At 34.2% G+C, this 24,120-nt stretch overlaps 5 protein-coding genes across 5 annotated transcripts; 2 read left to right on the top strand and 3 right to left on the bottom strand.

Annotated features, from left to right (window-relative positions):
* Positions 1–4,030: 4,030 nt before the first annotated feature.
* Positions 4,031–10,579, top strand: LOC125826981 (protein TPX2-like). Its single transcript, XM_049506334.1, has 18 exons — positions 4,031–4,494; positions 5,339–5,482; positions 5,951–6,040; positions 6,326–6,485; positions 6,799–6,898; positions 7,424–7,474; positions 7,915–8,012; positions 8,095–8,173; positions 8,243–8,302; positions 8,498–8,587; positions 8,953–9,011; positions 9,191–9,269; positions 9,340–9,405; positions 9,494–9,556; positions 9,714–9,791; positions 9,877–9,921; positions 10,063–10,172; positions 10,327–10,579. Exons 1-17 carry the CDS (start codon positions 4,314–4,316, stop codon positions 10,123–10,125), a joined length of 1,506 nt encoding a protein of 501 aa, XP_049362291.1. The 5' UTR covers positions 4,031–4,313; the 3' UTR covers positions 10,126–10,172; positions 10,327–10,579.
* Positions 10,580–10,900: 321 nt separating this feature from the next.
* On the bottom strand, positions 10,901–12,954 carry LOC125826711 (guard cell S-type anion channel SLAC1). Its single transcript, XM_049506058.1, has 3 exons — positions 12,430–12,954; positions 11,421–12,226; positions 10,901–11,332 (listed from the first exon to the last, which is right to left on the bottom strand). Exons 1-3 carry the CDS (start codon positions 12,952–12,954, stop codon positions 10,981–10,983), a joined length of 1,683 nt encoding a protein of 560 aa, XP_049362015.1. The 3' UTR covers positions 10,901–10,980.
* Positions 12,955–14,822: 1,868 nt separating this feature from the next.
* Positions 14,823–15,487, top strand: LOC125826820 (mavicyanin-like). Its single transcript, XM_049506162.1, has 2 exons — positions 14,823–14,997; positions 15,147–15,487. The coding sequence occupies exons 1-2, from the start codon at positions 14,829–14,831 to the stop codon at positions 15,485–15,487; spliced, it is 510 nt and encodes a 169-aa protein (XP_049362119.1). The 5' UTR covers positions 14,823–14,828.
* A 3,271-nt stretch (positions 15,488–18,758) lies between these two features.
* Positions 18,759–20,421, bottom strand: LOC125826570 (probable sugar phosphate/phosphate translocator At1g12500). Its single transcript, XM_049505921.1, has one exon. It carries the CDS (start codon positions 20,207–20,209, stop codon positions 19,139–19,141), a length of 1,071 nt encoding a protein of 356 aa, XP_049361878.1. The 5' UTR covers positions 20,210–20,421; the 3' UTR covers positions 18,759–19,138.
* A 1,266-nt stretch (positions 20,422–21,687) lies between these two features.
* LOC125826657 (growth-regulating factor 1-like) lies at positions 21,688–23,098 on the bottom strand. The gene is made up of 3 exons (XM_049506017.1): positions 23,041–23,098; positions 22,729–22,953; positions 21,688–22,058 (listed from the first exon to the last, which is right to left on the bottom strand). Exons 1-3 carry the CDS (start codon positions 23,096–23,098, stop codon positions 21,688–21,690), a joined length of 654 nt encoding a protein of 217 aa, XP_049361974.1.
* Between the last annotated feature and the right edge of the window lie 1,022 nt (positions 23,099–24,120).

Consider the following 24,120-nt stretch of genomic DNA (forward strand, 5'->3'; position numbering starts at 1 on the left):
TTACTACCCCATTATCTTTCTATGCATTTCTAGGAAGACTTCTTGTACTATAAATAGTGATGGTCTTCATTTGGTTTGTTACACACAACATATAAGAAAAATATAGTGTGAAAGAGTTGGTCAAAAAGAGAGTTCCTATTAGTTGAAGGGAGGTGTTCTTTTTGTGGAGCTTTGGACTCAACTCTTGTCCAGAGTTGTTGAGTTATATTTTGTGATTAGACTGTTGTATCCTGGAGGGGACAAGTCAAGAAGGACTACTGTTGGACCGGTGAAAACATTTGTTGCAGTGGACTTGAATCTTCTTAAAGAGAGCGAGATATCCGCGCCTCAGCCTGAAGAGATTTATTTTCTTCATATTTATTTTCAATTGTAATCTTGTATTTTTGTTATCTTGTAAGTTTTCACTAACACAACGAAAATTCTACACTGACATCTTTTATGATGTACGCTACAATTATCGTTCGAATATCATTTTAGTTGTTTATTTATTCTTTCGTTTTCAAATTATCTTAAATATACTCAGTTAGATGAAGTTTCATTCGTATAGAATTTTCATAATATAAAAGGTTTAATTTTTTTTAAGAATAGGGACAACATCATAGGTGTTGTAAGTGACGATCTTCATAATATATGGGATGTAACTCATGTAAGTATTTAATTATAAAATACATGAAATTTATCCGTAATTGGGTTATAATACAAAGGTATTTAGTATAGTTAACCCTTTTTTAGATGATTTGTTTATCATAAAAACAAAGAAACCATGTTAGAAGATTTGTACGATACCGTCGTATTAACGAGGATGACAATTAGGAGGTCGCAGGGGAACTTTTTTTAATTATAATATATGCTAATACGCATCTTTTGATAAGTTGAAATACCACCATTATCAACTACCATAGTTGTTACGTTGCTACTGACCATAAACAATTATCACTACCACAACCATTATTACTATTATTGTCAATCATAGCAATAGTTGTCAACGTGTCTGACATCATTTACAATCATCACTATCAACCATCATTATCATCAATCACTACTGACAATCACTATTATCAATCACACAACTATATTGCCAACTGCCATTATTGTTCACTGTCACGATTCGGCATTACATATCATTATAATATATCCATCACCACCACCGACCGCCACCATCACCACTACTTCCTACGATCAACATCGATCATCCCAATTATCGGCACAAAAGGATTTGACAATTAGATACTTTGGGCCAACGTTGAGTTTGTTGTATTGCATTTGGCCCAAACATAAGATGGTCCTCAAATTATTCTGAAATCGACATTTTACATTTTTATTTGAATTTTTTTTGTTTTCTAATAATATTAGATTTAACATTTTTATTTTTGGATAAAAAATTGATATCAAAAAAATTAAATGAAAGAAATAGCATTTAATTTTTATTTTTTAAAATTTTTGGTTTTGACGATTATGATTTATGGTTACAAGTGCAACACTGGTAAAGAGGAAAAATACCAAAAAGTAAAAAAGACAAAGCAATAAGTTAAAATTAGCCGTGTAAATCTAGTAAATGGAGTACAAGGGTAGAACCGTGGGGTAAGTTTCTGACTTGAAAAGAAGAGAATCCTAAGAAGCACCTTAAATGAGAAAATAAATGCATTTCTCTATCAATATACAACAATGACATACCTAGTCTGGTGTCACGAAGCGGGATTAATGTGTATCTTCTACATCTTCATATCTAAGATCATGTACTTGGTGAGTTGTAACTGTGCCATGTTCTATCTAATCACCCTTCCTCAATACTTATTCGGTCTACATTTGTCTCTTTTGAATCCATCCTTAGCCAACCTCTCATACCTTCGCAAATGAAACATTTGTGCATCTCCCGTCTAAATCATCTCAACCTCGCTTTCACATTCTGTCTTCCATCAAAGTCATACCCCAAAAATAATGAATACATTTTTATGATATATTTTGTTGCAATTTTACAAAAAGTAGGATTAAGTTTTACGTACCATCTATCATTCTCAAATATGCCCTCATTTGTAAGATTACACTTAATATGTTATTTTTGTTGTAATATATACTAATGATAAAATGAATGTTTCTTTTGAAATGGCTCTGAAAATTTTTACCAACCAAATATAAATGCCAATATTTATTAGATTTTTTTTTACTATAGCATATAGTACATAGTAATAATTTTCGTAGTATTAATTGCCCTAGCCATTATTCTAATTTCTGAATTTGATTTCATTTCCAAACAAGTACTACCCTAGTAAATGCCTTAACCTTTTAGAGCCAAGACATAAATGAATAATCTGAAAGGCATTAAACTTTTTCCCCAAAGTAGGTCATGTAATTGCATAGCCATTAACATCTACAATAAATTTCTCATTTGAAAGTTCATAACGTTTTAGGATTCAAATAATTTTTAGGCATTAAACTTTTTGATGAGAAATTCTTTCTAATCTACATTCGCTTGTTACAACTCGCAACCAACTGAAATTAGATTTGCAAATAACTCAAGACCACTTAATTGGGAGAGATCTTATTATCATTTCCTTTTAGTCAATTATATATACATTTAATTTAAATTTGTGTCCTGAATTACGATTCTTTTTTAAATTTTGTATAAACATAAAATACTTTGTGCATCTATCTTTTTAAGATAGTTAGTGTCCTGATTCGTAATAGGTGGATTTTGCATTCACAATTTCACACGGTTGCTATAATATTTCTTTCACGATATAACATAAAAGTCAAACTAATATCCCAGATTTTTCATTATTCAATTAAACAACTATTATATATTTTACAATATAATAATAGTGCTTGTGATCTATCTTTTGATAATTTTAAAATTACTTTTCATTTGAAATAGATAAGCCAGTGGGGCCCACATTCGTAAAAACCTGACAAACGAACAAACCGTTAAGTGGTAGAATTGTAATTAAATTGAAAAGAAGGGGTTAAAAGTGAACACATGTCAAAATAATGAGACTTGTTTTGACAGATTTGAGCCGCCCGAAACAGAGCTCAAACTCCAATGGGAATTGGCTTTTCTGCCCAAAGACAAACAAATTATCCTATTTGCCCCCCAAAATGACAATCCAATCCCTATCTTGTTTTAAATTTCAAAAATTCACACTATAAGATCCGTTTCTTCTGATTTTTTTCTGTTCCTCTCACAAAATGATAATTATTTGGAACTTTTTGTTGAAAATTACTTGTCACTGCTCTACATGATTTTTGAATGATTTTATAGATATTCTCCACTTTTGAAATTCAATGTTTTTTAGTTAATGATATTATTATTTATTGATAGATAAGTTATCAATTAAAAGTAAAGTCGTAGATTTTCGTTATGACCTTAATAAATACGTCATTATTATATCAATAATCCTCTTATTTGAATTGGTGTTTGAAATCAAGCTTTCAATGTAACGATTTAGGTGAGGTCCATCTTTCAATTCATTTGTGAGATTCGAGCTATTCGAAGGCGACCACCACAATTTCTCTCTTTGAGAATTAATACATCTCTTATTTTGAGCATAGGTTTAGAATCAACGAGAAAACAAAATGAAGCATCTAACAACACAACTTTAGAGTCCAAGAATTATCATATCAACACCTTCATGTAACACTTTCGCCATTTAACAATATCTGTCCTTGAATACAAAATAGATCACATCTCTCCATTCAAACAACACTTAATTTTTTTATGTCGATGTCTCAAGTTCAAATTCATGCAGAGACAAAAATACTAGATGATTTCTTTTTATCTATCTTAGCTTTGTTGAATAGATTTACCTGATAGCTATTACTAATAAAATATGACATATACCTTGTGAAATAATTGAGATACGTGCAATCACGTGAATTAGTAGAGAGTCTTAACTCAAAAGTTGACATAAAAAGAGAGAAGGGTATAATGGTAAAAGCAGAAAAAGTTTTTCTAACGTTATATAGCCCAACCCAATCGGACCCGCCCATACCCATCTTTTCAAAAATTCGGATCCTTCTGAAAATAATCAGTCGCCGCTACCAACAAGTCTCACACTACTTACTGCTAAATAGTACTCCTTTTTTCTGTCTTTTCTCTTCCCAAATCTCCATGAATCGTTTCGTCTCTTCTCTTCTTCTCCTTCTTCCAATTCTTTCTCGTTTTTCTATGGACTGACTAGGGCTTTTTCCTTCTCCATTATCATCGATTCCAGTGTTTTTTTCTTCTTCCATTTCTCGTTCCTCAAGATCACAATCACTGTGTGAAAAATCACGCTTGAGTTTGTGTTTCAAAATCGACGGTTATCGGAAACTGTGCGATGGGAGAAATGGAAGAAGATATGGAGGATATGGTTGAGTATACGTTTACAGCGGTGGAGATTGACCTCGATTACGAGTTTGATGCACCTCGTTACTTTGATTTAGGTTGTGAAGAGGCTTTGCCTGAGACTTGTCAAGCTGAGAGTTGGTTTGAATCTGCCGGAAGCTATCCACCTTCTCGTGAGTCTTTTTTTTTTTTTCCGGTGCTAAATTTTGGTGTTTATTTGATTTATTAGAACTTGTATTTTGTTTTCCTGCAATTTCTAGCTGTATTTGTTAAGGAACTAGTGTTAAAACGTTTTGATTAGACCTTGCATTTTTTGTGTTCTCTGCATTTTTGCATCGAAGCTGTTTGTGTATGATTCAGAACCCGTGACTCACAGGTCGCTTTTTAGGATCAACTTCTTCTGGTGCGATGATGCCAATGCTATATTTCTCACGTTATATATTTTGTATTTTTTCGCTTTTTTCCGACAATATTTTAGCTTTCTCCTGTTCATCTTGTTTTGAAAATATTTATATTTTTCTAACTAAGGTAGTAAAAGCTTAGCCTGGTGCAGCAAGCTCTCGCAATGGACTGTGTGCAAAAGCGTGACCACAAGTGTCTATTGTAGGCAACTTTAGCTGCATTTCTGCGAGAGGCTATTTACATATCTCGAACCTGTGACTTTCTAGTGGCATACTTGTGATAGTATATAGGAAAATTGTGTTTTTCCACCTCTTTTTTTTTTTTTTTTTTTGGAATTTTTTTGTTTAGAACTATGTCTATAACTCTCTGCTATGGGAACTATGTTCTAATGAAAAGAGCTGGAATCTCATATATACTATTTTCTTTGATGTACTGAGCATTATATGACACTGTTTTCTTTCTGGCTGTTCTTTGCTTTCATTTTGGTAAAGACCTGCCTAACATTCCTTAGGTTACGTTATTCTAGCAAAATTTAAATTTGGATTGTACGCAACACTTGTGTTATTGTTTATGGAATACTATGACTGATAATACATTTGTTCTCTGTTATTCAAGCTTTTGTCACTAGGTTAATTTCGAAGGAGGACAGTTTCCTGGAAAACATTCATGTATCACCGAAATCCAAAGTTGTGAATATGAGTTTGTCTGATAGTGATTCTGATATTGAGGTTGAGCAAGAGGTTCCTGCTGTAATGCAAGGTGTTTATTCTGCCTCTTTTATGTTATAACTCTTATCTTTTACTTGAATTTTGTGCTCTGCTGTTATAAGGGAAATGTATTATGTTCCTTCATTGGTGTTGAGCATTTGCTTTTAGAAGTTTATAATCAATTTGGTTATTCCATATTTTTGCATGTGGAAGTATCCTATTGACTGAAAATTTACTGAAATGTAAGCTAGTTCTTGACATTAATTGTGACTCTTGAGATAAGTAGAAGGTAAAGCTTATAAGAGTCTAAGGGAATGAACCGGGAAATTTATCACACATGGTCCTTCTGCTTGATGTATTTTTCTGTTTCCCTCAAAAAGATTTAGTGTTTTTCCTAGTTGTTTACTTTAATTATAAGCTGGCTTTCATGATATGCCACAACTTTCTTGTACTGATGTTGATACTAGTAATTGGTATCATTCTGATATACTCAAGTTTACTGTCTGATCTTATTTTACAGAAGGCGAGGTCAACAATGCAGGAATTTCTGCTAACTTAGAAATTAGCAATGCTGAGAAACTTTTAAATCAACTGAGACAGCTTCCTTCAGGTGCTTATCATTTCTAATTTGACAATTGTAAATGTCTGCATTTTAATGTTTGTCTTAAAGAACTATCTCTGAAATGATTAATATTCTACTCGTAAAATTAAGAATGTGTTTTTGTTCTGTCATGGTTCAAGTTGGTTGCTTGAGTGATAAGTATGTGATTTGTGAATAGGCAACCATGTTACACTAGGTACACCAGTTTTGTCATGCAACCATGTAACACTAGGTCTTGTGGTGTCTTTTAACTCTTATAGGTACACACTTATATTTGATGCCTTTGATTGGCAGGGCTGACTTTCTACAATCACATGGCTACAGGTGCCACTGCCACAAGAGGTAAAACCAGGTGCTCAGGAAAGCCATCTTTTCCCAGGGGCTCAACCCTCATGAAACCAACCGCAAGTCACTTAGCCAAGCAAAACCTGCCTCATCCAATAGGTGAATCGAGGTTGGTACTGACATGTTAGGATCTTTCTTCCTGATGCATGCATCATCTTGGAATTCCTGATTTTCTTCGCATTCTCTGTTTTAAGTGCAGACCAATTTTTATTATTTTTAGTGTTCTTTTAAAAAAAATTCAAGAGTGAGGATCTGTAAATCTTTTAACAGTGGGTCATCTTCTGTATGTGTTTTGTTGTTTTTCATATTCCACCTTTTGGTGAATGGGAATGACCTTGTTTGATCATACATCTGCTCATCACCGGCACTGCTAACTACTTTACTGGTTTGTGGTCTCTTTGAACACCTTTCTCTTGTATTAGGTTACCCACATTCTTGGTTGAGAAAAACGGAACCAGTTCAACTGTGATCGAGACTCAATCTGCCAAGAGACAAAAGCTTGAGAGTGGTCATCTACGGAAGGTAGTTTTTGTATGTTCTGCCCTATGGATTTTGCTCCTTTTCCTCTGCATTATGCCATAGTAATCATGAGTCTCTTTATCTATTAATTGCTTCTTCCAATTTAGTGTTTCTTTTTACATTAACAGAATCAACTTTATGAATTTGTGGAGTTAAATCTGCTGCAAATTAATTGAATAGAATTATGATTTTAAGAATTTTTATGGGGGATGTATTACTTGTTGGAATTCTAACATTTTTAAGTATTGGAAATGGGCTACAACAATTCTACGCAAGGTTGATTCGTACTCTCTGGAAGGAAAATACAACCCTTGCCAAAAAAGTAAATTTTAATCATTACTTGGTCTTCACATCTAATTACTTGACCAAGGTTCTTCTCCAGCTGTGCAATCTTGACAACAGCGCAAATGCTTTATCTCTTCCTTCTATTGTGTTCAAGTTCTGTTCACTTGTATATGGACTTTTGGCATCTCTCTAATGTTAGGTTGCTCAATTTTTAATTAAAAAATATCTTTTTCTGCATTACAGGTTGCCGAAGCGAAGCCTGTATTTAGTTTTGTTCACAAGGCACCTAAGCGAGTGAGTATTTGCTCTCCATTCTATTATCTATATTTACTCAGAAAAAGTTAGGAGTCTTCCTCCTTGTACAGTTAAAGACCTTAAGTGGCTATCTGTTTCATTGTTTTGGTCATGTCTGTCCTTAATATTTTCCCTTCACCTGTGATATCTTTTGTTGAGTTGACCTTCCCTATACCTATAGCAATTTTGGTTGATTTGAGTAGTTCAAAGTGCGAGCTCCCATATTTTTTACTTAAAAGATGTCTGTAGCAATGTTTGCCTCAGTATTCAACCGCCGACCAGGTCCACTCTTGAGTGGCTGAATTATGTCTCTAGTACGAAATTATGCATAATCCCTAGTCTCTAGAGCTCTGGATTTATCAACCTTAACCATGTAGAACTTTTGGTGATGACTGGATTTTCTGTTGGAGTTCTGACACAGTTTGTGAACTATCTTGCAGGATGGAAAAGTTGATGGCAACAACACATTGGCGAAGCCCAGGATTACTATTCCTAGAGAGCCTGCACTTCAAACAACTCATAGAGCACAAAGAGCAAGGTTGGCCTCATTAACTGGTTTCATTTATCTTATCCTGTTTAAGATCCGTTGTCAACATTTTATCATGACATTTCAATTTCAGGCCAAAAGGTAGTGAACAAGCAGAAAATTTGCCGCCGACAGCTATACGTAGATTCAAAGCTCTTCCACTAAATAGAAAGGTTAGTAAACATAGCTTCTTTGAGGCAATTAACTCATCTGCATGTTATTGACAGCTGACTATCTCACAGATCTTTGAAGGTCCTTCTTTGCCTCCAAAAAGAAGTAATCCACAACTTCCGCAGTTTCAAGTAAGGATTCAGACCGGTGTCTTTGCTTCTTGTTCCTGTTCTAAGATTACCAAGCTCTATTCATATCATAGTGTCTGGCCTATGGCTTTGATAACCAGTCACTTATATTCCATGAATTTTCATTTAACATTGATTGTAATCATAATTTCACAAACAAGTGAATTAAAATTTCTACCTTGACACTTTGGTTTTCAGGAATTTCACCTGAAAACGTCAGAGAGAGCCGTGCAACATCGTTCAGCCGTTTCAACTTCTGCTGCCAATTCTTCTTCTATTAATGACAAGGTTACATATCAGTTCTTATCATGAGGAGTTCGTTCTTATGCACAAACACTCTACTCGATTTAACTTAAAGGCTGAACCAGTGAAATTGGATAATAATAGTGGCAACAACATCACAAGATTTGGAAACTTGTAGTGTTACCTTATTTTTGATGGCTTCTTCCAATGTGGTTTTTTCCAGCCTAAAATATTACATAAATTGCACTGTTGGTGAAGTCTAAGAAATGTACCCACCATTTTTTTTTTTGGATTCTATCTGCTTCTAAATTTGAGTTTGATAAAATTAAGAGGGTTCATAAAGAAATTTGGTTATTTGAATTCAAATTGTTTGCATTATTATTACTGATTGATAAAATATTTTGTTGCAGGTGTTGCAGAAAGCCAGTTTTAATTCAACCATGGAATGTAGAAATAGAGAATTCAGAAGGTGAATGTTGATATCCTTGTGTGTGTTGTTAGCATAACATTCTATGTTGTTCTTCTTATTACATTCTTTAGTTTATTTTTCGTTTCAATTTAAGATATTGGTTGTCAATGCTTGTAAAATGTACATTACTTTAAGGTTAGGTTGTGGGTGACTAAAACATGTGAACTTTTGTATATCAGAGTCAATCATGTAGAGGCTCCAAAGCAAGAAGAATCGGTGTCCACCTACAACTTCAAAGCTCTTCCCCTTAATAAAAAGGTACATTAGGGAAGACTGGGGAAGTTTTGATATATGGAGTTCTGGGAACTGAACTTTTTGTTTTATGTAGATTCTATCAAGTAAAGGAGACATTGGAGTGTTCCGAAATACCAAGAAGGAAACCACAGTGCCAATGGTAATCCAAACATGTCTAGTTTTTTCAGTGTTATTGTTATCTTTGAAGTTCCAATAATGACACATGAATTGCTTTGCCTCTGCCACAGGAGTTTAATTTTCACACTGTAAAGAGGATTCATCATAATCCGCCAATTGATTTGTTTAAAAAGGTTCGTATTTTTAGATCTTTATGTTGATGTTTCAATTGTGTACGTTGTTTGGCGTCTTTTTTTGGACACAATATTGCCACTATTACTATAAGTTTTTCTATTCTTGTGTTGTAGCTCATCAAATAGTTATTAATCTTTCTTGTTTTTTTTTTATCAGCTATCTCTTATGTCTGAGCCCCAACAAGCTGCAGGAGTGCAATCGAAAGCACAAAGACCATCCTGCTTTCTGTCAAAGGTTCCATTTATTTTTTCATTTTCCTTTTCTGATCTAATTTAGTTAAGCATTGGATTTTTGATTTTGTATGGCTTTTTGTTACAAGGGTTCTAAAGAAAATAGATGGGCTTATTTCCAACAAAACCATGAGGTAAGCACTGTTTATTCAGTGGTTGCTAGCTCTTTCCATCTCCATTCATGTGTCTAATAGGCATTTCAAGCCACCAAAATTTCAGCATTATATTTATGATGAACTTTAATCAGCTTACAAAAATAAATTCTTATTTTTAAGATAGTACACACGGAGACCGGAAAACTAGCTGATCTCAAAAGCAAAGCCAATTTTGTTCGGTAGTGATGTGGGGTAACTGAAGTTTGTCAAGTCTCTTACACGATCAACAGGTACATGCTTTTACTTTCTTTTTTCTTTACAATCGAGAAATCTCCAAGGGTTTGAAGATGTGACATGCAATGTTACATCTTCAACACCTTGGGGGGAGTTTTGCTTTTTCTTCTCATATTATCCAACTCGATAGGTATATTTGAATTCTTGTAGGTGTTTGGGCTTTTTAGGGACAAAACACAGCACATTTCTGGACGTTGATGGAACACCTTTTTGCTTGATTCAAAAGGCAGACTGAGATGATGTAGCAATGCCAATACATAACAATTGTCTGAAATTGTCAAGTGCATTCGAATATATAGAAGTTTATAACTTTATGTAAAAATCACTTTCTACAGATGTAAACCATCAGATACGAACGGCAATGTTAATCCCCATGTGAATAAAAATGAGCAAGTTTTTGTTTAGTTGAAACTGTTCAGCTTTGTTTTGCTTTGGTTCTGCCTTGTATGTTATTTCCAAGAACGGAAATAATTGGCTGATTCTTGATGACAGAATGCTTGAGAGATTAAATGAATTATGTATCAGATGTGAAAAAATTACAAATTTAATCAAATCCTCTTGGCTAATTTCATAGTTCAGACAGCTGGGATTACATTCATACTATAATGGCTGCAGAGTAGGGAAGGCTACTTTAGACCCTTCGATAACGTTTTGCTCTTTCCTAGTCACTACATTTGTGCTCATCCTCAATGCAGCAAGACTTTGTTACTCTTGATTCCCTTCAGGACTAATTGCCTCATACCCTTATATATTGCTGCTAACTTCCATATTATACATTTATGCAGCGTGATTATTGATTTAAAATCATTTTTCCTCCTCAGAGGCGCACTCTTTGTCTCCTGAGTTATGTTTCCCTATTGACGTGACAAATGAAAGAGGTGAATGTTTTGTCCAACGCTTCATCAAAGGCTTCTTATCCTTGCTGTATCTCTTCTTTGTTATGGCAATGGCGAGATCATTGGGGAATAAGGTTTTCCAAACGAAAGCATGCAGAAGGGTTGAGACGAATAATATGCAGACCATTGTTGTTGACATGAACGAAAGGGCCAAAGCCAAAGCCTTGGTTATGAAAGAAGGAACCTCCTCTGCATACTTTATGGTTGCTATTGAAACTGTGGTCATTGGAAAAGTATATGACCACCATGCAACTGAAAATCTGCAGATAAACAAGATATTAGTTCCAAGTTTTTATCAAAATTTTGAACTCTTGTGCTGTTTTCGTAGTTCAAGGACAAGAAAGTTACTTGAATCCTGTGAAGAAGTTGGGACGTACAACCAACGATAAGTAGAGAAATAATGAAATGAAGTAGCAGGTTCTTGCCAAGCCATCAAATTCATCATATATAGCACCCCAAGCAAGGCTGGCTGCAGCTGGAGTGGCAATGAACATGGAATAAACAGGGTGAAGTTCCTTGGGCAACGCTTCACTCGTTGGCAACCTTTGATATAATGTGACAAACACCACAAGGTAATGTGCAAAGCCAATCGACCACAAGAACTTTCCAGGCTCCTTCCACCCCACTTTAGCAGCCAAAATAGCTCCCACGAAATTCCCGATTACAGAGAGGTGAGATGAGGGGTTGGCTACTTTACAGAGACGTCGTTTCCCTCCTGAAAGCCATTGGCCATAGATTTTGAGATTGAGGAAGAATATTGGGGCCATGAAGACACACCAGATGGCAGGGTGAAGAGTTCCTGGTGCTGTTTTAGGTGGTGCACCAATAGCTAAAAACATGCATACAATCCATGGAGCACAAAAGAAGTTGACTCTCACTGGGTGAAAGTACTCTCTCTTTATAGCTTCAAAGTAAAGAGCACATTTGAACATGTAGGTTATGAAGACTGCAACTAGAACCCCCACGGCTAACAGCCAAACCGCGAAGTTAATGAAAAGTGGAACATGGAGGAATTTTGTGACAGGACTCAGAGCAAGAGAACGCCAGAGGATGGCTTGACTACTAAGGCCTAGGCAGATACCGAAGCAACCAATTGGGAACCTGAGTAGAAAAGGCCATTTTTCATCTTTTGGAAGAAGAATGTCCTCAGAATCCTGCAGAAAGGATTGTTATACCAACACCTGAGTTTAGCAACATCTATGCACGGACAGCGCAAAAGATTAAATAGACATTTTGTTACATTCTACGTATCTTTAGTTCAAGAACACAAATTCAAAAGTTTCTTTTACTTTTTTAAACTACGTGTCAAGTCAAAACCAGACAAACAAATTGAAACAAAGGGAGTACGGATAATTACCTTGACTTGATCAAGTTCAGGTCCTGTAAGGGCATCAAAGTATCTTCCAGCAGGTACACTTTTCTTGACATGATCATTAAGTCCTTCTTTAACATTATTGTTCTGAAGTTCAATTCCACTTTCTTTTCTAAGTGGTATCTTTGAAGATTGTCTAGCAATAGTTGATTTAGTCCTGAACATGTTGAAATCTCCTTTATTTCTTGCTTCAATACCAGTTGTTCCATTGACACCAAATCCTCCAAAACTCTTTCCACTTCTTCCGAGTATTTTTCGCTCATTTTTATCTTTAGATGTCTCTCCATTGAGTACAGAGAACCCTGTCTCTAGTGAAACTTGTCTGCTGAATTTCCTAGGAGGCCTTTTTATTTCTCTATTTTTCGTAGGCCTGTTGAATCGCGTGTCTGGTTTATCAGCTATGATTGAAATGTTACTGTTTTCTTCATTGTAATCCTCTTCCTCTTCATGCAAGACTTCATTGATATCAACTAAATGGTTGTTTTCTACAGAATTTGATCCTACATTCATTTTGCACCCCTTCTATTGTTCGCGATAAGTGGACGAAATGTAATTATTCACTATAATAAACTTACATTTTTATTGATTGTCAAACATGAGATGTATCACGAGAAATGTGAAAAAAAAGGAGTTTGTTGGTGGTGGTTATCAACTTGGATCTTTGATGGGGTTTCTCGTGAGGAAGACTTTAACAAAAGTAATTTGTGGTGTTTAAGAGAACAGATTATTAGATTGAGGTATTCAAGTTGAATATGTTTGTAATTTTATGGTTTGTGTCTTTATGAAAAGAAGTGGTGATTTGTGTTTGAGAGGCATATTTTCTTGCATTTCACGGGTTTAAAGACCAAAATAAGGGCAAGTGTAATAAGAATTAGTGGCATTGGTTGTGAACTTTTACCTCATAACTAGGGTGGCCTAGGGTAGCATAAATAGTGTCATTTGGCCGTAATGAAGTAGGTTCAAGTTGTAGTTGAATCTTGGTTTATGACTACCAAAAGTCATAGTCTAGTTGTATCAATCAAAACCTTTTACATCATATATGTTTTAGACGAAAGGCAGATCTAAGATTTAAAGTTTATGAGTTTTTATAATGATCTTATGTTACTATACAATAATAATAGAGTTCATATTCAAATATTTATAGATATTTAGTAGATTTCTTAATACATATATGGAGTTTGGATCAAAATAACTGAATTCACGTGAATCCATAGACGACACTCTAGATCTGCCTCTGTAGTTAGTAGATCCACGGCGGAGCCAAAAGTTCTAATAAGGGAATTCAAGAAAATGCCAGAATGCTAGACTTGGGGATTCAAACAATTCTTGATAGAACCTTTTCCCTTGCTTTTGAATAGTTCATCATGGTCCATTCATTGCTTTGAGCATACAACTATTAAATCTCTAGTAGCATAGTTTCTATTTTTGTGCTAACAGTTATTGTTGGGACGATTTGTATAAGTTTTGAACTTCAACATACTGCAACAATTCGACTTATATAAGTTAAACTTCATGATATTGTACTAAAATTTCACCTGCACCACTTTGAATTTTATGACAATATGGAATTTTATTTGTTGAAATTTTAGAAATAGTGACACTATCTTTCAATTACAAAGATTGAAAAATAGCTATTTGTAGTGATATGGGCCAAAATATATAGGTTTAGTGATATGGGCCTTCAAGACAATCCATCCAAAAACATGCATTCTATTAACAAGGCCCAGTCTGATGAATCGAGTTCAACTCATTTTTCAAAATCTAATACTAAACACCAGTTAATAAGGACCATGTGGTAAAATAATTATGTCAAACATTATTTTCTTAATAAATGTGTCAATTTCAAATGTGACAAGTAAAAATGAACAAACTTTTTATAAGAGAAAGGCACATTTACAAAATAATCTATCTTTAACACTTCATTTTTACTTATCAACCTGCCTATGAGAAGGTAAAATAATTCTCTGCCATTACTATTATTTTTCTACTTAATTTGATAAAATAGACAAGTAAAAATGATTTTTTTTTATAAATATAAAGATCAAGTATTATAAAACTTTTCCACGTGGAGGGGCAAAAGATTAGATGTTAATATAATTAGCATTGTGACATTCGGCAAGAATAAAATTAGGATCAAATAAAAAGTCATCGTAGACATACTTTTTTTTCTTCAATTCCAAAAGCAACATATCAAATTCCATATATTAAATTTAATTTAAACTTTGTTATTTTCTCAAAGAACAATGCCGCTATTAGCCGGCTACCCTTCTTAATCTTCAACAATTAACAACCTATAAATACGTCCTCTAACAATCAATAATTTCAAATCATCTAAATATCTTATTATAACTACTTATTTTTTTTAAAAAAACAAAAAAATCTCAATGGCGCCGACACCTTTTATGATTGCAGTTATTATTGTTGTTGTTGCCATTGTTGCTAGTCCAGCAATGGCAACTGATCATTGGGTTGGTGATGATCAAGGTTGGAAACTCGATTTTAATTACACAGCTTGGGCTGCTACGAAACAGTTCCACGTTGGAGATAAGCTCAGTATGTAACATTTAATTTATCATACTTACTCATCTAATTTGTTCATATCTAGTAATTGTGTAATCGACTCATCTGAACTTCTAAAGTTGTCTTAAAACATATTTTCAATATATCCTTGAAGCTAAGTCTGATTCATTTTGTGATTGCAGTATTCAAGTACAAGAAAGACGTTCACAACGTGTATAAAGCAGATCAAGAAGCCTTCAAAAGCTGTACACCAAGTAGTGATGTTACACCTTTAATATCTGGAAATGATGAGATTTCCCTGACTACGCCAGGGAAAAAATGGTACATTTGTGGTGTAGGTAAACATTGTGAAAAGGGAATGAAACTTGCTATTAATGTTTTGCCAGCAGAATCAGTATCCCCTGCTCCTTCACCAAGTAGCCCTGGTTCATCTTCTTCATCTGCATCTTCAATTTCTCTCGATTCCAAATTTGTTGCTGTGATTGTTGCTGCATTTGCAATGATCGTTGTGATCATGACTTGAGGATTAAATTAGTTCGTATGGAGGGGTGAGCTGATGAACATTTATCAATTTGTATGTGTTATTTGTTTTCACATTTTGAATAATTGTAAGATAGTTGAGGCAATCAGGACTCAGGAGTAGTGTATGAGGCTCCTGGATTTATGTTATTTCTTTTACTTTGTTTGTTGTGTTATTGAAGATTTGAATATGTTTACCATATATTAGTTATGCGGATTTCTAATTGCAAATCAAATACCATATTGATTTTATATATGAATAACTTACCTACTAACCAACTATCATATATGATACTATGTGAGATTTGATACCGTATAACTCACCTCCAAACCAACTATCAAACGACCCCTAATTGTGCACCAAAGGACCAAAAAAACAACTCAAATTTGGGATGTTCATTAAATTAAATTTTGTGGTTGCAGTGGAGTGGGCAAACACTGTGCTAATGGTATGAAATTTGGCATCAATGTTTTGCTATAATTGGCATCCCCTACTCCTTCACCTTCTTACTAATTTTGTTGTTTGAATGGTTGTTGTAATTGTCATATTTTTCATGATCAGGGCTCAAGGATTTTCTGGAGTTCTGTGTCGAGGGGACGAGTGACTTGAACTCCTTATTTCGTTCACTAGTTTGTTTTTTCTTGATTCGAGCTGAACTTATTGTGCAAAAATTAGTTACACCATCAACTAATCTGTCAGAGCTATCCTTGTTGAACGGAAGTCAACTAATGTTATTTTGCCAAAATATCACATTGTGTAAATAGGTAAATTGTTTTATATATAAATTACCTGTTGATTTCTTTGTGTATTTAATTCTTTATATTTTGAATTGTTTTAGTAGAAATTTTGACTTTGTCACTCTGCCACAATCCTAAGTGTATACCAAAGGACTAAAAGGTGACTTGTGGTTAAGTAAATGGAATGAAATTTGTCATCAATGTTTTGCCACAATTGGCATCCCTTGCTCCTTCACCTTCTTACTAGTTTGTTTATTTGAATGGTTGTTGTAATTTCATGTTTTTAATTGTCGAGGGGATGGGTGAACTGAACTCCTGATTTTTTCCCCACTAGTTTGTTTTTCTTGATTCGAGGACTGAATCAACGTGTTTGTTAAGTTTACCAAGTTCTCGATAGCGTGAGAAATAAAGCAACACCTCGATTGTTTCTTTCTTTCTTGTTGTTTATTTGTTCAAAGGTTAATATGTATTTGGTTTCTAAAAAGCTCTCTGACACGCAAATCACGCGCTACACTATTATCACTAAACCAAAGCCCTGGAGGTGACTTGACTTCATGACCTGACTTGTTTATGTAAATTTTTTTTTTTTTGTAGTAACACATGATTTAGAGGACCCCAAAACAACTTTTTTTTTTCTTTCTCATCAGCATTTATATCTATTTAATACATTCATATATATGGCCCCTCCCTTTATCTCTTCAAGTGGATGAAGTTTTATAGACATAAATGTGATGTTTGAAATAGGATATTTTCTACAATTGCACCATCTTGTCCAAGTGGACCTGCTAATCAGCTATCTTTCATATTCACTGTTCCCTTCCTAGTTGATTGCATTTATCTGTTGCTGCTGCATTGGCCATGTTCTCTTAAATCTTGGTTTTTAGTGTGTGGAGGCCCACTTTTATCCTTTTTTCTTTGTGATTTATTTACTTTTTTGGTATTCTATGTTATCAATCAGTACTTCATTACAAGAATTTTAACATTCTCAAGGCTTGAATTTGAAATTTTTGATTAACAGTGAGAGGATTTCATTCATCCTATCATAAGCTAATAACTTTTGGTTAATTCCTGTGTATTTATTAAGAAATCTCCTATATATATTAAACATTTCATTATAAACTCAATTATTATTATAGTATAAACTTGAAATCATTGACTCGTTGTAAAAGTTCATCAACTCCGAGTCTTGAATTAGTCTCCCACCATACTCCTTCATGATTTTTTTTAACATAAGATCATTTGCATAAATCGCACGTTTTGCTCTTCGAATAGACTAATCTTTGAATTTCTTTTGTCACGAGGGGCATAAATTAAATACCAGCACAAAATAGGGTCAAAGAGGCTTATCATACACACAAAAAAAGTTAAGAAAAATAATATTAGAGAAAGTTGAACCTTAAACCTTTTAACATTTTAAGATAAAATTAGTAATTCATATAAAATTTAAAATATATTAAATATATAATGCTAGTGGGTGGAAATAATTTTAATCATTTTATTCTTTTATCTATTTGGTTGAGAGACAACTTCTATAAAGTCATCCTAAAAGTAACATGCTTAACATGCTCATAAAGAAAAACAACCAATATTTAGCTTTATGTAGCTAACCAACTCTATATGTATCACACAAAGAGTAAAACAAAAGCAAAATAACACATCTGATCTACATTTTACCACAAATATTAGTTTTCCCCTACTATTCTACACAAATCGCTCACTCGATACAAAAACTTACCTGTCGTTGTAGGTCAACTTAACGTATAAAAGTTTTTTACACTGTTAGTGCAACAGAGCAAAAATCCCTTTCCAAAATACTATAAGTTTCTTTCTGTGGCTCTCCTATACCGAACGTTCTTACATATGCTTTCTAAGTAGTTCTTCCAAGAACCTTGATATGAGGCTTAATAACAGTAGGGTCATGTCAGATTAGACTAATGTATATGCTCCATCAGGGTACGGAGTTAGTGGGGCGGAGATGAACCACCTTCAACGGAAAGTAGAAGGTACACTATCTATCAGCATTCGCGAAGTTAACCTTAAAAGGAGTAGGTGCATTTCCTATCAAGTCCCTCATACGCAACAGACATACTCAATAAATAGGAAGGTTTAGAAGCTACAAACATGCTGGAAATAGTTGAAAACTTGAAGTCATTCTATCTACATGGAAATTAGGGTGGGGCAACCAAAGAAACTTGGCAATAATGACAGCAACTTCTGAACTAAGTACCACTTAAAAGACTTGCCAAATAATACAAACAATCAATGCAACTCATGACTATTTTGCACCACAATTTTCCATGTAGTCGTTTTCTAAAACAATCCGGGACCTCAATAGATACAACATTTCAATATGTTTCTTGGCTGGCAGATCAAACATTCAAAAGTAAAATGACCTTGCATCATTTTGATTATTGAAATGTTTGCTATACATCTGATTGATTACTTACATCTTTACAAGAACCCCAGATCGCCAACTTTTTATAATAAGGATCGACACTAAAAATGTTATCTTGAGAATCAACTAAAACATAGCAGAGTAGGAAAGTAAACTTGAGTTTGGACAAAATATATTGGGAGGACAATTCTCCTACCAAAATATTACACATAGAGAACAATATCGAAAGAATCAGTCTTTCTTTGTTGTAGTTGCATCAAAGGAGTATAAAATTACAGAAAGGGGAAAAGTAAAAGAGACAACTTTATTCTCTTTAAACCACCCCCAATCAAGAACAATTATATAGAGGAAAAAAAGCATAGCACATAAACCTTTTTCCACTTTACCCCATTTTTCTTCCTATACAGTGGAATACAATCCAACCACTTAACATCCCCAACCAGAATGAATTCTAATTAGACCAAAAAAAAAAAAATTGTACCTTTGTGTGGCATCATCAAGATTGAATCTTTCAAGCTATCATCAGTGTGCTGTTACTTTAGATCTCTTCTTTGCCTCACTGTAAAGCACCACACCCATTACAGTCACAGCAAATCCTGTTATGCCCATGATGTTCACTGGATTCCTGAATATCAAAACTGACACCACTGCAGCCACTGCAGCCTTGGCATTCCCCAAAACTTGCAGTGTCAAGGCACTTGTATGCTTAGTAACCAAGAAATTAGTTAAGTTCACCAAATAAGCAACTGTGGCATTACCAATCAACAAGAAAACCATAAATCCATCTCCCTTAGCTTTCTCCACTGTAACTGCTGCTACATTCCCCTCTATGTATAGCGTAAAAGGAAGCAAAATCATTGCTGCCATTGGAGCCATGTATAATAACAGATTCATGGAGTGTAATTTCTCAGCATCAGAGGATAACAACAACCCCTGAACAACAGATTTCAAGGCTCTCCCAGCAGTTGAACCTAAAGCCATCAAGAACCCAAACAAATGGAACAATGGCTCACTATTGCTAGCCAAGACGATACCAAGGACCACAGGGACAAGAGCTAAATAAACCTCAGCAGTTTCTTTCTTACAAGTTATCACAAAAGCAAAAATAGCAGTAAAAAATGGGGTAGTAGCACCAATTGCTTGATTAAACGATACAGGAAGGTACCTCAATGAAGTATTGCCACACACAACAGAAAAACAAAAAATAGCACTTAAAGCAAGAATATTGAAGAACTGTTTCCTGCTATGTATCTGCTGGAAAGGAACAACTTCCAGCCACTTAATAGCAACTAAACTATAAGTAGCACATGACAGCATATGCAACATAGTCAAGAATATTGGGTAACGATAACCATAAAAACTTAAAAGATACTTGTTTAGTAACAACACCCCAATATTTGAACAGTACCAAGAAGCAATTATAAGAGCAGTAAGTACATTTGGTGACACCAAAGAAGTTATCCCACCATTAGAATACTGTTGCTGTCTGATTTCAGCAGTTGGGGTTACTGGCATATCCAAGACTTGATCTTGGGGTGACTCCAATCTTGGATTGCTTCCCCTTCTTGTAGTCCATGACTGTGCCTCCACCATTACAATGCTTCTAGCAACTTAACACAGTGTAAAGATTCAATTTTTATGAATCTTGATACAACTTAGTATACTAAATACCCAATAGAATTTCAAGAAAATATAATGGGGTTGCTACTGAGCTATTGTTTGAGTATTTGGCTAAATGGGGGTTGAGATCTGGGGTAGTGAAGAAGATAGGGTAAGTTGGTGGGAAATTTTGGGGTTTGATCTAATTGAAGGGTCAAGATTTAGATTTCAAATGAGGGAAGTAATCTTAGCCATTGGATGAGAATTAAATGACTAGAATAATATTAATAATAATAAAATAAAATTTGATGATTATAGCTGTGAACAAAGTGTCGGTACCATATTGGGTGCTTTAAGCTTTATGCACTGTCCCACCTATGAATATGGTCCACCGGATGAGGCTACTCCTCCCTTTATCAGAGATCTCGAGCTCTGGGTATGAAAAAATCATGAATAATTATCATTATCCCACAATAGAGCTCACATGAATTTGGAATAGTCAAACTCCAATGTGAATATCATACATAAGTAGACTGTAGCACGTGTCGTTTAAGCGTGTGAAGCGGACCAATAGGAATTGTCTATCTAACATTCCCCTATATTACATCCTATTTTAAGAGCGGGGGGGGGGGGGGGGGGCGTAGTTATTGTTGAAATTTCATGAGATATGTGGTTAAATTAGTCAATTAAGGTCAAACATATTGTATTGACAAAGAAACTCTTATTTGTTTGTTTATAGAAGTTTTGCATTCATGTTGGAGACAAGTAATATACAAAGATGTAAATGCATATGAAGTGGAATTTGATGTAATGTTTTTATACATTTTTGTATGTTTTTTCCAACCAATGCTTCAATAATTGGCAATCCAGATTGTTACTTGCCTCTTTAAAGTCAATATTGGTCATAGAAATGGGTTGGAGAAAGTAATTGGCAATCAAGATTGTTTGTTGACAGAGCAAATGACATAATCAAGAAGATCATTTTAATTGGCCTTTCAATTTGCTAAACAAGAAAGGAAAGATTAATCATTATTATAGCCTTCTATTAAAAGATTGTTGCATTTAATTGTATGGCCTAATGATGGATATAGATTTGACAATTATAGTAGAGTATCTTTTTTCCATTAGGTTAATTCTTAGGGGCCATTTGGATATCTAGGTTATAATCTCAACATTATAATTCTGGAATAACCTTGTTTTAAGCCAAACAATCCTTTAGTGAATGGTGTTTCTCGGTATACATGCTTGTAAGAAATAGTAAGCATCCGGTAAAATAGTCAAAATATATGCAAGTTGGCATAAACACTATCGTGATTAAAAAATGACTAGAATCATTGTCTAGCGATCCATTACATCATATTTCAAAATAAATTGTTCCCTCAATTAAATCATAACTAGAAATGTCATAACAAAAGAAAGAAGAGAAATCGTTGAATTACACACATCTCCAATAGAACAACTTATACTAGTAATTAATTTATTGGTAGACCGATGGAGAAAGTGGTTGTGTCTGGTTCTGAATTATGATCTATGTTGTTTGGACTTTTCAAAAATATCAACGGTTGCATGTCGGATACTTTACCAGTAGTGCATTTTTGAAGAATCTGACACGATTGCGACAATATTTTTGAAGAGTCCGAACAACGTATATCTGTTGAACTTGTTAACTCCACACACTTTCTTGAACGCTGGCGGCCTCTATGCATATGCTTCTCACAATATTTCTGATTTTGGACCACACCTTTGTTACATCTCCATTTCTTGCCATCAGTCCTCCTACATCTTCTTGGCTCTGGTTCCATCCTACTTTTATGTTCCCAACACATGTGTCCATACCCCATCACTGCAAAAAGAATCACGGTATTCGGTACATATTATCCGTCTTTAAAGATTCTTGGACGCTCGTTAAAAAAAAGAGTTTGAGTTATATGCATCGACAAGGGAGGGTAAGAGGTTCAATTGATTTTTTCATGAAAAATTATACTACTAGTTTGAATTATTGTCTCCACCACTAATTACACCATCAGGTCATATTTACATGTTGTAGCAGGTAATATGTATTAAAAATCTGTCTTATTTCCAATATTACAATTTACAATTCTCACATTTTAAAGATTGTAGATATTCTTTAGGTGACACTGACAATGAAAATATTTTTCAAATATTAAAATTAAGGGTACATGCATATGATAAGGAGCAAGATTTTACTAACACTTCACTATACATGTTACTATGAATCTATCAAAATCAAAGAAAGCACCTCATTGGACTAAGCTTTAGTTATACACGAATTTGAATAAAGGTCAGACCATAATACAATCTTACCTTATATTAATGCAAAAGATTATTTTCACATCTTAATTAACCTCATGACTTTCGTATCAGATGACAACAACAGCTGTTATCATTATGTCAAGGTTTCTACCAGTCAATCAATCTGTACTAAAAAACAATGAAAAATGCTAGAAGGTTAGGTGGAAACTTACAATTGGTCATGTAATGTGGATAGTTACCATCATGAAGACCTTTCAAGGAACAAGTAAAAGACTTGTATATAGGAATAATTAGATGTGATGGAACAGGTAGCCCTGCTTCTATATACTTGTAGATGAAAAATTGTTGCTCTAATTCTTGCCTTTGTAGAAATGTAAATCCATATCCATTTGTACTAAATTTTGAGTAGCTAAGCTCAAGATTTAGCCCAAGTTCAATTGAACATTTTTCACCTCCATTAGACACTGCACAAAATTAATAATAACAACAACAATGAGATAATAAAATAGTCATTTTTGGCCTAAAATATGTACACCAAAAGAAAGGAGTACCATTGTAGCAGACTCTTTTGTTAGCAATATTCTTGGGAGGTGAGCTTTTGAGTTCCATGGTAGATGAGATATATTTTTATTTTTTTTAAATAATATTAGTACTACTAATTGTCTGCTGCTCATATTGTGAGATGTGCAAATAGGATTCAGATAAAAACAATGAAATACTGGCACAGACAGCAAGTCTTCTGACATAGTCAGAAAATTTGGCAGTTCTTGTTTTTGAATGGTAGGGCTCTTAGCTTTTTTGTTTTTGCGTTCGTAATCATATTGAAGCATGACTAAATTCATATTTTTGCATTTTAGAACTCGATTCTAGGGGGCTGCACTTTCAATAGTGTTTTTTCATTTCCAAAAACTTGAATTCGAAATCCTAATTAAGAGTGAAAGACGAGAAGGAGTTGCTCGGATGGTAAGCACCCCTCACTTCCAACCCGAAGGTTGCGAGTTCGAGTCACCAAGAAAGCAAAAGGAATGGGAGCTCCTAGGGAGGGGTAAAAAAAAAATTAATAGTGAAAGGACACTGAATTGTTCCACCACAAACTTTGCACTTAGACCATGTGTAGTCCAAGATAACAACAACAACATCATACCTAATGAAATCTTTATTCCACTTAGTAGGGTCTAGAAAGGGTAGATGGTACACAAACCTTATCATAATCTCGTTGAGGTTGAGAGACTGTTTCAAAAGACCCTCAACTCAAGATAACAAAAACTAGAAAATGAAAAATTTTACATTTTGTTTTTTTTTTCTTGTAGAACTTACCCTACTTTTCATATTAACTTGTTAATTGTTATGCTTCATTTTTTGTTTTTTTCCTTTTCTCTTTGAGTTTGATGCACTTAAGCTGATGGTCTTTCGAAAACAACATTTTTTTCCTTCACAAAGTAGTGATGAGATCTATGCACACTTTTTTCTCTCCAAACTCCATTTAGTGAGATTATATTGAATATGTTATTTATCGTTATGAATTCTGAAATATGACAAATTTATTACCATTTCTCCCCTAAGTTCTCTTTGTTTAAGATGTAACTTGTGAAGCATTAATCTGGATCAATCCAAGTTAAGGAAAGTATATT

The sequence above is a fragment of the Solanum verrucosum genome, unplaced genomic scaffold (assembly GCF_900185275.1).
Source record: "Solanum verrucosum unplaced genomic scaffold, falcon-dt-bn FXZP01000060.1, whole genome shotgun sequence".
In the NCBI taxonomy this organism is placed as follows: Eukaryota; Viridiplantae; Streptophyta; class Magnoliopsida; order Solanales; family Solanaceae; genus Solanum; species Solanum verrucosum.